General features: G+C 48.8%; 1 protein-coding gene across 2 annotated transcripts in view; it reads right to left on the reverse strand.

Moving 5' to 3' along the window:
- Raf (Raf oncogene) overlaps window positions 1-15,932 on the reverse strand; it is a 167,697-nt gene that overhangs the window by 8,209 nt on the left and 143,556 nt on the right. For both annotated transcript variants that reach the window (XM_050172267.3, XM_050172266.3), the window contains 2 exons: window positions 14,727-14,858; window positions 14,351-14,485 (listed from right to left, as the gene is read on the reverse strand). In XM_050172267.3, coding sequence (XP_050028224.1) covers window positions 14,351-14,485; window positions 14,727-14,858 — 267 coding nt within the window. The remainder of the gene's footprint in view (window positions 1-14,350; window positions 14,486-14,726; window positions 14,859-15,932) is intronic.

Genomic DNA, 15,932 nt, shown 5'->3' on the forward strand with positions numbered 1-15,932 from the left:
GTGTCTCGCGCTTTAGACGTGGCCAATCCCTTAGCGACTCAGATATTGCAGCCGGCGATGGCGAGGACGAACCTCAACAAAACTCTCGCATCGGCCACGATCAACGATAAGACACAACAAATCGGTGTTGAACGTTGTGGCAGCGCAGTCAAGCTGATAGTGTGGGAAATATCCCGATGGACACGACAAAAACTGCAGCTGCAGCGACATGGAGAGCGTCCCACTACAAGTACAACAGCTAGAACAAGTAACAACAGAGGAGAAGAGACATGTAAGCTGCATGACAGCCAACGAAAATTCGTGACGTAGCCACATGACGTAGTGTTTTCTTGGCTATTTACAATCACGCTTGATGTTAATGTCGCGAGGTGTTCTGTTTTGCGGTTGGCTGCACGCACATACTTTAAAATTGATTTTAAATATGTTCTTAGCGATATTCACCGCTGATATTTTATAGACGATGTGTGTGTGACCAACTAAATCGATCTCGCAAGTTATCTCGACTTCAAATTTTTGTGTCAGTACTCCTTTAAGAGGGGAGCTTTCCCGCAAGTCCTTTTTAGTTGCCACGAATCCCACTGTGTCCTATCATACTTTCCCCATACAGTCGCCGACCGTTTATTCGGACCTCACGGGGACTGCGGAAATGTCCGAATAAACAGGTGTCCGAAAAAGCAGATTAAGAAAAAAAATGAAATCCTTTATTTCCACGCACTTATTCGGGCTCTGCAGTAGGCTTGAAGAAATCGTGAGTGCGCCGTTGCACGCTGTTCCGTTTACGCGCAATCAGATAAACCTGAATCTCGGAGAGGGTCGAACGGTCACTATAGGCGGCTGAAAGCACAGTCACTGCTTGTGCACATTCCGCATGCGACAGCAGCGTAGCACATGGTGCGTCATCTTCCGACTCGGAGTCATCGTCCGGCGGTGCAGCATAGAGAATGGGTGCAGCAGAAACCTGACGAATGATCTCGCCGTCGTCGAGTTCTGCGCATGTCAGTACAGCAGTGTCAGCACCTGTGAAACTCTCAAATGAGACGGTGTCCGGAATTGCAATGCAACCACTGCGCAGGTCTCGGCAGAACTTTTTCCGCGTCAGTAGGGAGCACATCGGAAGGCGACAAATCTTAGGCCCCCCGGCACCCGCACTGTCGGCGCCATTAGACACTTGACGCGATGTTTCCGTACGCCGCGTTGGAACACCGAAACCTCGACACAGCACACAAAGCAAACACTATCGTGCCGACACCAGTCGCACAAGCGAAAAACGCGGCCTGCTCGCATCGTCGTGCGCGAAAGAAACAAATCAGCTGCTGGATTGTCTTGACATGGCTTACTAAGCTGAAACCGGAACTGCTGTACGGCCATTCTATCGAACCAAGCAGAAACGATGATGATGAGCGGGGATTTCCAGTAGCGCCGCTTCGTGGGGCAGCAAAGAGGCTCCGTTCAAAACAAAAATGGCGTTCAGCAAGTCGAACTATGCGCCGGTCAGAGTCGGTGCATGATGCCCTCGATCGAGTTGACTCAAGGAGTGTCCGAAAAATCAGACGAGAGGCTGCAAGGTGTCCGAACTTTCGGCAGTTGTTATACATTATGGTCTATGGGGAGAACGGCGGTGCCGCGAAGCTGACCGAATAATCGGTCATGTCCGAATTTTTGGAGTCCGGAAAATCGGTCGGCGACTGTATACAACACATACTCGCAGCATATATGTACGCTGCCTTCTGTAGGCAGCACTGCCCTAAGTGTGCACACTTCAAATGTTAAGTAGAGCATAACTCCATTTCACCTGATGCACAAGTGGGCCCTACTGACTCTCGTACTCCCTTTACATTTTATGTGAAAAACAACCATACCAGCTTTCTCGTCACACAACCTTGCATATGGCACAACTTCAAAAACCCATCGACAGTCATCAGTAGACACTGGATCTTCAGGCAAAATGCTCATTTTATCCTTATGTATCTATCATGCCTATTTGATATATATTGCTACGGCACAATATGCGCGATCACGAAAGGCCAGCAGTGTGAAGACGACGACGACGATAAGAAGCTAGCGCGGGCTGTTGCCTCTTGGCCAAGCACAGCGTATTTTCCTTGTAAATATACTTGTACATAGCTTTTCCTCTGCGTCTTCCTACGTAACATATCTGGTGGAGGTGGACGTTCCCTGTACCTCGTCACGGAGCTTCGCAGTGGACGGTACGTCGAGCCTTCCTTCATGGCTCCCGGCGACGACAACCCGACTCCGCCGGCTCCGACACCTGCTGCCACTTCGACGACCTACATCACTCTCCCCGCTCCCCGTGATCCTGGCGTATTCTCGGGCCAAGATGGGGAAGACGTCGATGACTGGATCAGCCTGTATGAACACGTCAGCCGCAATAACCGGTGGGACCCTACTATTATGCTCGCCAACGTAGTCTTTTACCTCGGTGGCACACCTCGAGTTTGGTATCGCACGCACGAAGATGAGCTCACCAGTTGGGATTCACTTAAGACACAGCTTCGAGACTTGTTCGGCAACCCCTACGGTCAACAACTTGCCGCGCAGAAGGCGCTTTCCGGCCGTGTGCAGACGTCAACAGAGCCCTATGTCACGTACATTCAGGACGTCTTGGCTCTGTGCCGCAAAGTTGACACCCACATGACTGAGTCAGACAAGGTTTCCCACATCCTCAAAGGCATTGCCGATGACGCCTTCAACTTGCTCGTTTGCAACAACGTAGCGACGGTGGATGCTGTTATAAGAGAGTGCCGCCGCCTGGAACTCGCCAAAAGCCGACGTATTGACCAGCAGTTTGCCCGTCTGCCCAACACCCCAGCGACATCTTCCTGTGCCGACGCTCCTCGTCCCAACAACACTGCCGATGTTACCAGGATCGTCCGGCGTGAGATCGAGGCCGCCTATCCGGCTGCCTTCGACTCCAGTCCCACCAACACATCTGCAGTCACGGTCTCACTGATCCAGGCAGTTGTCCGCCAGGAGTTTGAAAACATGGGTCTTCACACCCTCTGCTCGGCCCATCGCCCTAATACCCGCCCGGCTTCTTCGATTTCGCCCCGTCCCGCATCTTCTTACCCACCACGTTTCCGCAACCCATCTGAATGGCGCACTGCTGACGACAAGCCTATTTGTTTCCACTGCCATCGAATCGGGCACATTTCTCGGCACTGTCGTAGTCGCTGGAGTTCCCCGAGCCGGTCTACTTATACTGCCTACTCTCGCCCCTCAGTTGGCCCTTCTCGTCCCTATGCCGCACGCTCCGATAATGCCGCCACTGATTCTCCTGCAACGAACCGCCCCTATTCTCGTTCGCCTTCGCCCCAACGACGACAATCTCGCTCTCCCCAGCCCCGTCGCTCCTATTCGCCGACTCCCTTCGGACGCCGCTCCCAGCCGGAAAACTAGACGATGCAGCGCCTCGAGGTGACGCTGCATTGCTCCCTACGCCGCCAAATCCTCTACTGACTTTGCCCACTCATCTGAACCTTCTTGACGTGCAAGTCGACGGTGTTTCTGTGTCTGCTCTCATAGACACTGGGGCGCATTTGTCCGTAATGAGCGCTGACCTTTGTAACCGGCTCAAGAAAATTATCACGCCCGCCACGACGCCTGTTGTCCGTGTCGCCGATGGCGGAACAGCCCCCGTAATTGGTATGTGTACCGCCCGCGTCTCCTTCGCCGATCGCTCAACAATCGTGCTATTCACAGTCATCGCCCACTGTCCCCACGACATCATCCTCGGCTTAGACTTCCTTTCCGCACATTCTGCTCTCATCGATTGTTCCGCCAGTACTCTCCGCCTTGACCTGCCTGTTCTGGATCCTGCTGAACCACACCCCAGTCGCCTCAGTTCCGCCGACTTCGTTCGCTTGCCACCTTCGGCACTGACCTACGTTGACCTAGTGTCATCCCCACCAGTCCCCGACGGTCACTACATTGTGGCTCCTATGCAAGACGTCCTCCTTACACACGGGATCACAGTACCCCATACAGTTTTATCTATTACGGCGAATTGCGTCTGCCTGCCAGTGGTCAACTTTGGCTTGACGACACAAGTACTGCCACGTGGGATGTCTTTGGCCCAGCTTTGTTCATTCGAGGATCACTCAGTAGCATCCATTGCAGTAGATGACACTTCATCCGATACCCCTCTACCATCGCAGTCGGCAAATTGTACCATCGCTGACTTACGGAAAATGATTGCCCCCGACTTGCCCTCCGAGCACGCTCGTGAACTCTACCGCGTTCTGTTTTCCTACCACGATATTTTTGACTTTAACGATCGTCCTTTAGCCCAAACTACAGCTGTCAAACATCGCATTAATACCGGCGATGCCCCTCCTATTCATCGCCGCCCGTATCGAGTGTCACCAGCTGAGCGTCAAGTTATTCACGCAGAAGTTCGCAAAATGCTTGCCAAGAACATTATTGAACCATCATATAGTCCATGGGCGTCACCTGTAGTACTGGTCAAAAAGAAGGATGGCTCATGGCGCTTTTGCGTGGATTATCGGCACCTTAACAGGGTTACCAAAAAGGACGTGTATCCCCTACCTCGGATTGATGACGCCCTTGACTGCCTCCACGGTGCTCGCTATTTCTCTTCTATTGACCTTCGCTCCGGCTACTGGCAGATTGCCGTGGACGATCTCGACCGCGAGAAGACTGCTTTTGTCACACCCGACGGTCTTTATCAATTCAAAGTGATGCCGTTCGGTCTATGTAACGCCCCTGCCACTTTTGAACGCATGATGGACTCCCTTCTTCACGGTTTCAAATGGTCCACGTGCCTGTGCTACTTGGACGACGTTATCGTATTCTCCCCAACGTTCGCTACGCACCTCGAGCGCCTCTCAGCAGTCCTGGACGTTTTTCGGCGAGCCGGTCTGCAGCTCAACGCATCGAAGTGCCAATTTGGCCGTCGCCAGATTACCGTCCTTGGACATCTCGTTGACGCGAACGGAGTGCAACCGGACCCAGGCAAGATCCATGCTGTTACGCACTTCCCTGTTCCGAAGTGTGTCAAGGATGTGCGCAGCTTCATCGGCCTTTGTTTGTACTTTCGCCGTTTCGTGAGAAATTTCGCCGCCATAGCACGACCACTAACCGACCTTTTGAAAAAAGACGCTCCTTTCCAGTGGGGCGATAACGAGGCCTCTGCATTCTCTCATCTAATCGACATTCTCACAACGCCTCCCGTTTTGGCCCATTTCGATCCTTCTGCGCCTACCGAAGTCCGTACTGATGCCAGCGGTCACGGAATTGGAGCAGTACTGGCACAACGCCAGCGTGGCCACGACCGTGTTATCGCTTACGCCAGCAGGCTCCTCTCACCCGCGGAGCGCAACTATTCCATCACTGAGCGTGAGTGTCTGGCCCTAGTTTGGGCGGTTGCGAAATTCCGCCCATACTTATATGGCCGATCCTTTTCCGTTGTCACAGACCATCACGCGCTTTGCTGGTTATGCTCACTGAAAGATCCTACAGGAAGACTTGGTCGCTGGGCCTTACGCCTCCAAGAATATTCGTATACTGTAACCTATAAATCTGGCCGACTACACAAGGACGCTGACTGCCTGTCTCGCTACCCGGTCGACGAGCCTGACGACGGCGACAGTAGTAGCGCCAACGGCATTTTCTCTGTCTCTGCCTTCGGTAACATCGCCGATGAGCAGTACCGAGACCTATCGCTGCGAGCACTTATCGAGCGTCTGCGCTCCACACCTACCGACGCATCCGTTCGCCGATATGTCCTCCAGGGTGGCATTCTGTATCGAAGGAACTTCCTCCCTGACGGCTCTGACCTTCTTCTTGTCGTGCCAAAACAGCTACGACAGACTGTGCTCTTTGAGATGCATGACGCACCCACTTCAGGACATCTTGGGGTAACCCGCACGTACGACCGCGTCCGCCGCCGCTTCTATTGGCCTGGTCTCGCTCGCTCCGTTCGACGCTATGTTGCTGCCTGTGATCCCTGCCAGCGTCGGAAGACACCTCAGGTGCTACCTGCCGGTCATCTCCAGCCGATCACCGTCCCTGTGGAACCGTTCTTTCGTGTTGGATTAGACCTGCTCGGTCCCTTTCCCACGTCATCTTCTGGGAACAAATGGGTAGCCGTCGCGACTGATTACGCCACCCGATACGCTATCACTCGGGCTCTCCCTACCAGCTGCGCCACTGACGTCGCGGACTTTCTCTTGCGTGACATTATCTTGCTTCATGGCGCCCCGCGACAGCTGCTTACTGACCGTGGTCGAAACTTCCTCTCGAAAGTTATCGCTGACATTGTGCGTTCCTGCTCCATTCAACACAAACTGACTACTTCATACCATCCTCAAACCAATGGCCTGACAGAGCGGTTAAACCGTACTCTTACCGATATGCTGGCCAAGTACGTTTCCAAGGACCACCACGACTGGGACATTGCCCTTCCTTACGTAACATTTGCGTACAATTCTTCCCGGCACGACACCGCCGGATTTTCTCCCTTTTATCTACTGTACGGTCGCGAACCTACCTTGCCCCTAGACACGGCACTTCCTCCTGCTGCGGTCTCAACAAGCGAGTATGCGCGCGACGCCATCGCCCTCGCCGACCATGCACGCCAGCTTGCCCGTGCTCGACTGACGGCCTCACAGACCACTCAGCAGTGTCAGTACAACGCCCGCCATCGTGACGTACAGTTTTCACCTGGTGCGCTCGTGCTCTTGTGGTCGCCCTCTCGTCACGTCGGACTTTCAGAGAAGCTCCTTTCGCGATACACAGGGCCCTACCGCGTGCTGCGCCAGGTGACGCCTGTGACTTACGAAATTGCTCCTGTGGCCTCAACCTCGTCCTCTCCTGTGGCATCTAGTGATGTCGTACACGTCAGTAGGCTCAAGGCCTACTACACTGCTTCCGAGTCCGATCTTTAGTCGCTCCGGGACGGCGCTTTTGCAGCCGGGGGTAGTGCTACGGCACAATATGCGCGATCACGAAAGGCCAGCAGTGTGAAGACGACGACGACGATAAGAAGCTAGCGCGGGCTGTTGCCTCTTGGCCAAGCACAGCGTATTTTCCTTGTAAATATACTTGTACATAGCTTTTCCTCTGCGTCTTCCTACGTAACAATATATATGCATTTCTAAGCATTTTAAGTGCAGTTTATTTATGCCCACAGGTGCCTATTTCAGCATTTGCACCTAATTTGGCTTTAAGGGCCTAAAAATGTCATTTTCAATGCTCTGTTTAGGTTTCACTTTGTTTGCACACATTTTCTGGCCACAACAGCTCGCAACACTAGCAACTGTACTCAGCCTCTATACCAGCGACATCTGCTGGAAACGTTTTTTCACCTTGGCGTTCCTTGCCCCACACTGTGAAATAACAGTAGTTGCTCTCTTGCTCTATTATTTACTTTGTCTTCCCTTTATAACCCACTTCGTATTCACTGCTGCAAGTGCGGAATAGATGTCAGATTACAGTTGAACCCACTTACAACAATATTCAAGTGCCACGAAAATTTCATCGTTATAACCAATAATTGTTTTAACCGGGTTGCACGAAAAAATCAAAGTACGGGGATAGCAGAGCTGATGTGAAAAAACTATAATAGCAGGGAGGTCAGTGCCCGTCCTCAGCACCTTCCTCCATTCAGCTGTTGATTGTGTTCACTCATTTAACTGCTTCCTGGGAGCTCCGATTGCGTGTAACAAGCCACGGCTGTTGGGTTTAAAGAATGGCACTGCTATAACAACTGCAAAGAGGGGTCACGGGTAGCACGCGACGTGCGAGCACTGCCGAGGCATCGCTTTGGTGGCCCCAAAAGGGGCCTTTTCAATATTGCGAGAAGGCCGCCGCAGTAGCCTGCCAGCTTAAGAAATCCAGAAGAAATGCTGAGGCAAGATCACCACAAGCATCTCGCCACGCACTTCTCACTGGCTTGCACAAGGAAACCCTATGTGTGTCAGCCTTGCATGCTTTAGGCCAAGCTTGCCTACATCCTCCAAGACAACCAGGTGCTCTAAGTAGTGCAGCGGAAGGTTCCTCGTGAAAACGAAGCGCTGGAGGGACTGAATCATCTGCCGGCCCTCCTGCGAGGACGTTAGGCAGCCTGCCTTACCGCGTCATCGCTGCCATCGTCGCCGTTGCTATCTGATGCAAGCATGTTCGCGACAACCACCTCATCGGTTAGAAGCACTTAGTTTCCAAATCTATAGCCGTGCGCTTTCTTTTCACTGGCAACGTCGTGCTTTGCCGATGATAAGCATCAGCCATCTTCCATTTCGGCGGTGAGTCAAACCAACTGTTGGTCAAATGAGGCTGAGAAACCACGTGGCCAGGAACGATTTCAAAGCAACCAACAAAGATGAACGCGAGCGATTAAGCTGTTTGCAGAACTGCAATGAATGAGGAGCCAGCGAGCAACCTGTGAGCAGCGCAGTTGATGCGGTCCATTTGTGTTTCGGAGGGTGGAGCAGCTTAGAGCTATGGAAGGCGCACAGAGATGGCTGGAAAACTAGCACGCGGCAGCTGTTGCAGCAGCGGCTCGAATTTCTTGCTTTTTCTTTTTCTTTTCAAGGATTTCGCGTTTCACTACCTTTTGGCTCGGACACCCAACAGCCAGATTTTATCGTTCTAACCGATAATGCGGCATCAGGGCATTGTAGTAAGCGGGTTATTTCACAATGGAACACATACAAAAGTTGACGGTGCAGCAGCTTCTCATTGTTATAACCGATATATTGTTAAAACCGGTATCGTTATAAGTGGGTTTGACTGTATTAGTGCTACTTCGTGGATGAAGGGATAGTATCGGTTATGCTCAGCCTCCTTGTGCACTGAAAATGAGCAGTGCAGTTAATGCATGCTTCCCTCATCGTTTTCTCATCGAGATTTCTACCAAGAGCTTGTCCCTTATATATATATATATATATATATATATAATAAGCACAACTTCTCAGTTATCTTTGGTTTACTTACCCAATGGGTATACGATCGATGGACCGACCTTTTTGAACTGAATTAACATAACACGGCAAGCTGGGCGAGTTGGTGACTGAACATGTACCTATAGGTGGGCAGCGCAACCCGGACGAAAGAGAAGAGGAAGTATGCGACACGAGCGCAGAATTGTGTACTGCGCTCGTATCGTGTACTTCCTCTTGTCTTTCGTCCGGGTTGCATTGCCCACCCATAGGATCTTTTTGAACACTTGAAAAAGGTCAGTCCACTGACCAAAACTGTTGGGTAAATAAACCAAGGATAACTGCAAAGTTGTGTTCATTATCTTTCCATTTATACACTTGGGCCATTGAAAAATCCAGTTACTTACATATATATCAATTTGCCATTGCGCTGCTTTTTATCTGGTTTCCTGTGCAGTTTTCATGCTTACTAGTTGCTGTTTCTAGCTTTAAAAACAATCCTGTGCTTCTTCTGAGCCCTCAAGTGCATGGGGTGTTCAACTTTCAGTCGTTTTGTTGGAATTGAGAACAGCAAGGTGGCCTCACTTGAAAAAGTTTTCTAACCTGAAATGCTACACGTCCCATGCCAAGCTATTGGGCTGCATCATGTTTGTGGAAAAGTTCGAAAGGTGTTCAACGATGTGAATGAGGAAAAGCTGTGTTCCTAAAGGTGCTTTCTTGCATTCGTGCTTTCAAGGAACAATTGCCAGAAGTGGCTCTTCCACCTGAGCCACCAGCCACATGCTGGGGGCTAAGTGCAATCAAATATTACCACAGGCATTTTGCGGGTGTGTAGGCTGTCATCAGTGGTATTGCAGTAGACAAGACTGCAGTGGTGAGAAAGGCTCAAACTGCACTGGGTGTGTCTCTGTGCCCATTTGACATTTTTGGCCGACATGGTGGACAAGCTTGAAGAGAGCAGCATTACGGGCAAGTTGGTAATCCATTGCTTAAATGATGTTGCGCGACAAAAAAAACGACACGGACGTGAGAGAAGACAACACACCAAGCGCAAACTTTCAACTAAGTTTATTGTGCCACTGCGTCAATTTTATACATGGCAGGCAGCGTAGACCGCGCATGCGCTTACAAGAAAGTGAAGTGCGAATTCATGTAACATAGTTACGAGTCATCTGATGCCGCGTCCAAGAAACTTAATTCTTTTTCTGTGAGAGCCAGAGACGGGAAGCTAACACATGTATCACCCAATTTCGCCATCATCTGCACTTCAGATATTTCATGGATGAGCTGCGTGCTGCCACGGGAAACAATCGTGCATTGATCCTCAAGAGGTTTGCATCCATGATCGAGACAGTGGATCACCGAGAAACCACCAGAGCCGTTTTTTACATTGTTGCTGTGTTCCCGGAGCCGATCATAGAGGCAACGCCCAGTTTGTCTGATATATTTCTTCCCACATGAAAGCGGGAGGTTGTACACCACCCGGTGGACACACTCGACAAACTTTTTGCGGTGATGCTTTCTGCACTTATTGGAAGAGACGGCATTTGGATCCGTCAGCCTGCCGAGCTTGTTGGTAGCAGAAAAAACAACTCTTACATTCGCCCTTTGGGCCATCTTTTTCAAGTTATGGGATATCCCGTGCATGTAAGGTATGACACTTACTTTAGGGCGTATGCTGGGAGGGGCATCGGCAACTGACTTCTGCGTGGCGTGCTGGATCGTGCTTCTCTTAAAATGCTTCTCAAAATATATCGTATCGGAAGGTGTCGATGTACTACAAAGGTGCAAGCAACCGAAGGCGAGGATTTCGGTGAATCGGGTGGCCTCTTCACTCGTTGACAATTCGCTGTGTGTAATTCCTGCCGATAAAGAAGGTGGTTTTGCTTTGTTACCTGCTGAAGACTTTAACGGCAAGGCTCTAGAAGCCATCAGTGCCACGTTTAACTGTCATAGGGAGGTGTCGCTAGCCAAGGTAAAGGCTGTGGCTAAGCGCATGTGCAACAGACTTAATCAGCAAAAATTAACCAAGGCCTTTGAAAACAGCAAGCGAGACCATCTACAAGTTTTCTTCAGTGCCAAAACGAATAAACCAGGTGTTCCGTTACGGGTTATTGTGTCAGAAATTGATACTTGGCAAAAGCCGTTGGGGGTGTTTTTACAACAAAAGTTGGGCCTTCTGCCTGTCAGTGACCCTTTCCTCGTTAAGAGCTCAGATACTGTGATTGATTTTTTTGAGGTCACATTCTGACCGTGGTCTTCAGGCGTTTTCTATTGATGTAAAGGATCTTTATTATTCCTTGCCGCATAGAAGCGTACTGTCCTGTGTTGAGCAATGTATTGATAAGTATGGTGCTGTTTCCTTTCAGAACGAGGCCGGCATGTCTTGCAGTCAATTTTTAGAACTTTTACAGATTTATCTTAATTCCACCTTTATCACTTGGGATAACCAATGTTTTTTGCAGAAGAGCGGAGTTTGTATTGGCTCTTGCATTGCTCCCATTCTTATTGACTTGTTTTTATCCTGTTTAGACCGTGACATTTCATCACAAGTGCAAGGCACTGCAGTTTTTAAAATATTTAGATACGTTTATGACTTTTTAATTTTCATTGACTGCTCTTCTGATGCCTTCATTCTGGAAGCTAAGAAAGCGTTAGAAACGTTTCAGAAGTGCTTAGTCCCCCTTCAAACTACTCCTGAGATGTCGGTAGATAGGTCTCTTCGTTTTCTTGATCTTCGCCTGAACTTTCAGGACAGCCACACGTGTTGGTCGTATGAGCTGCGAGCCAACAAGCCACTTCTGCCATATACGTCCGCACATTCTAAGCTTGTTAAGCGGGCCATTATCAGTTTGTGCTTCAAGAATGCCCTTAGCAAGTCTTGCTGTCATGTTATGGACGTAAGCTTTGAAACGCAAACTCTACGTCTGTCCTTGGCTGGATATCCTAGGGTGGTGCTAGTGTCTGTCGCGGAACGCATTTTAAGAGAAGCACGATCCAGCACGCAGAAGTCAGTTGCCGATGCCCTCCCGGCATACGCCCTAAAGTAAGTGTCATACCTTACATGCATGGGATATACCACAACTTGAAAAGATGGCCCAAAGGGCGAATGTAAGAGTTGTTTTTTCTGCTACCAACAAGCTCGGCAGGCTTTGGAGGCTGACGGATCCAAATGCCGTCCCTTCCAATAAGTGCAGAAAGCATCACCGCAAAAAGTTTGTCGAGTGTGTCCACCGGGTGGTGTACAACCTCCCGCTTTCATGTGGGAAGAAATATATCGGACAAACTGGGCGTTGCCTCAATGATTGGCTCCGTGAACACAGCAACAATGTAAAAAACGGCTCTGGTGGTTTCTTGGCGATCCACTGTCGCGATCATGGATGCAAACCTCCTGAGGATCAATGCACGATTGTTTTCCGTGGCAGCACGCAGCTCATCTGTGAAGTATCTGAAGCGCAGATGATCGCGAAATTGGGTGATATGTATGTTAGCTTCCCGTCTCTGGCTCTCACAGAAAAAGAATTAAGTTTCTTGGACGCAGCATCACATGACTCGTAACTATGTTACATGAATTCGCACTTCACTTTCTTGTAAGCACATGCACAGTCTAGCTGTCTGCCATGTATAAAATCGACGCAGTGGCACAATAAACTTAGTTGAAAGTTTGCGCTTGGTGTGTCGTCTTCTCTCACATCCGTGTCGTTTTTTTGTCGCGCAATATCATTTAAACAAGCTTGAAGCTTCTGGCGAAACAAAGACTCCGAACATTGTTTTCATTGTGGTAGTACAAGAGCAGCTTGCCGCCATACCGAAAAGACTGGTTGCCGAAATAGTTTGCAGAAAGCTTCAGTCAGACTTGGAAAGGAACACTAGCTTTTAAGGAAGTGCGAGAAATTCTCAGTGTCCAACATGGTGTGATCATTGAGGGCTCGTTTTCTGCGTATGAGCAACAGAAGGAGCAAGTTCAGGCCAGAAAACTATGAGATGTTTACCACCGCTTCCGTAATAATTTTTTGTTGTGCCTTGGGCAGACACCGTGCAGCAATGCTGCTAACCGGCACCCGCTTGCGCAGCAGCAGCAGCTTGTTTGTTTCTAAAAAAAAATTGTTGCCAAGAAACATGGCGCACAATCCCACTTCTTTATTATAAAGGCGCAATGAAGTGTAAAAGCAGCTCAGGGAGCAATGAATATTAGTGCCTTAACTGCATCTTTTAGTGCTTATTGCAAGAAAGACGCAGGACATCTTTAGTCGTTATGTTGCACAGATTACATTTAGCTGGGAATCCTTGTTCTTTCATGGTCGCAGTAGCTGAAACCCTCCATAAAAATTGAAGGGCTAGCTGAAAGCCAAGTCTCTAGTGGATAAAAAGCCGCAGGTTGTACCTTAGATGCACCAAGTGGCTCACAACCTGAAGAAAACATTTTTCATGGGAGCTGGCTGGTATGCTATGATGTCATGGGGCCTGCGCGATGCATGAAATACTTGCGGTAGGGTGTATACCAGCCAGAAAGCCCACGGTGTTAATGACTGGACAAGGGAACGCAAGATATCTGTCGTGTGCCTGTGGTTCCTGCACGTGTGAGCCAAGTCCTTCCAGCATCTGCATACTTGACAGAAGCAAAGATGTCTTGGCCCAATAATTTATGGAGGCCTACTACACCTGTAGGAAATGTGATATTTGTATCAGTACAGCACTGAGAATCAATTCTTTGATTGTATGTTTGAATAGGCATGCTTTCTTCGCAATTTTTTATGCACATTTCCTATAGAAGTGGACATGTCTAAATTGAATCAACTTAGTCGTGAGTGATACTCTTTGCTGTTCTTGTTGAATTTGATGTTTGTAAAAAATTAATTATGCTAGTTTATTCATCTATATGAAGAATAAACTATGTATGTCACCCAAAAATAATTTACTTCATTTTCCTGAAATAAGGTCACTTCTATAAAAGATTTGACTCTGGGGGAAAGCATTACTTGAAAAATATTCAACTTCAAAAGGTTAAGGAAGTTTACTTGGTGACGATGGTTTATATGATGACTTGGGTATATATCAACACAGGAAAGATTACCAGCACATCTCGAGTCTTGGTGCATGCATGCTCTAAAATTCACAGCTGCCTGTCTCATCCGGTTCCTTGCCTCTTCTTTCTGTTTTTAATATGTCCAAAATTTAGGACGCTCACTTTTGTGCAGCTTGGTACAGAAGTGTCAATTTTTACCACAAATCCCACCTAACACATTTTAGGACACCTGGTGTAAGAATAAATTCACTGCATTTGGTTGTGCAGTCTTATTTTGTTTTCAGGAAAATTTCCTTGCGTAAACTTTGATGAGTGGTGATTCTGGAGAAAGAAGATTGCATGGGTGCAGAGAGATGTTAGCTGGCAAGCTTTGCCCGACACCCGCCCACATCGCAGGCAGGCCCACCTGTCGGAAGAGGGGCCGCTCGTCCCGGTTGAACTTGATGCAGTCCTCAGTGAAACGGATTAGGGCCTTGGGTGTGTCCTTGCGAGCTATGCTCAGGTCTGGACGCAAAAGGCCATGTCCCACCATGAACAGGATCTACAGGGCACACACAAGAATCAGCACACCAGAAAAAGCAAAGGATAGGATCTCTGCACAAGCTTTCTAGCATGCATGAAAGTTGCCTGGCAATGTGGCCTTGTGTTTTTTTCACCATACAATGCCAGCATCAGCTGATTTTCATACAAAGGAATACCCAAGCTGCAAAGTAACATTCTTTTTGAGATTTCTATGTGAGCTTCCTCGGCTAAATGCAAGCATGCAAAAGAAGGCCTTGTACCTGATCCTTGTTGTTGATGTGGGAGTAAGGCAGCTGGCCAGTGATGAGCTCATACAAGACAATGCCAAAGGCATACACATCGGACTGGAACGAGTATGGGTTCGGGTCCTTCATACGGATCACTTCTGGAGCCTGCGCAATCACAACAATGTCACGAAACAAAGCACCAGGTTATAGAGATCTGCGCACTTGCAATTCTCGCAGTTTTAAAAGCAATGCATGTATATATATAAATTTGCATGTGGTGCAGGAAAAAGAAAAAGCTATTCTACGCAAGCTCACAGTAGGCACACATGCCAACAACAAAAAGTGCAATTGATGCTGGAGTTGAGGAAACCTTGGCTGTCACCTGCGCCTCCCAAGACTTCATAGATCAAGTATGAGCTTCAGCATGCCACCAGGCAACAGTTAAAGGGACACTAAAAGCAAATATTAGGTCAAATTAAAGTAATAGATTAGTGCTCGAGAATCTCTAAGGCGTCAATATTAGAGACTCCCCCGGGACATTCAAGTACTTGCCTGATGATGAAAGCACTCCTCAGTTAAATTCGTCACTAGTACTCAACCACTCGTTGCAAAAAACATCCTTGCATTATAAGACGAAATAAAATGCTACTTGCCCAGTTATGTTTCATTTTTGGAAAAAAGGACTCATTGAAATTGCCCTCGGCTACTAAGCGGCCAGTAGAAAGGTTTCGTTTTCACTCAACTCTGCGCTGCTCACGCTTTCGTGTTTCAGCAGTTTCGTTATCGTGTAGTGCTGCGCTGATTTTGCTGCCTCGCAAAACTCGCACAAGCAAAGAATTCAACTTCCATGTGATATCGGAGGATGCCCGAATGCTCTACGTCACTTGACCAAAAAGCAGCTGCAGTGGCAAATCCACCACTCTGTCTTGGCTCGGTGCCGCCGTCAGTCGGGCACTGTTCTACTCACCGACGGCAGCAAAGGGTGGTGATGGTGTATGCAATGTAACCACTGCCCCGGTTGAGTGGCAGGAGATTTGAATTTTGAAAAAGGCATTCGGACCCTTCAGATGCAATTTTCTCGTAAACTAAGCCTTTCTTGATGCGAAACAAGCATTGTGAGGTTTCTGGAATGGTATTTAGACAGTCCACATCGACTTGGTATTTGCCTTTAGTGTCCCTTTAAGGGTCTAATATTATCTACACTGGGTCCTGTTACGTTTCGCCTACGACGCGCTGTAT

This window comes from Dermacentor andersoni, chromosome 6, assembly GCF_023375885.2.
Source record: "Dermacentor andersoni chromosome 6, qqDerAnde1_hic_scaffold, whole genome shotgun sequence".
Classification (NCBI taxonomy): domain Eukaryota; kingdom Metazoa; phylum Arthropoda; class Arachnida; order Ixodida; family Ixodidae; genus Dermacentor; species Dermacentor andersoni.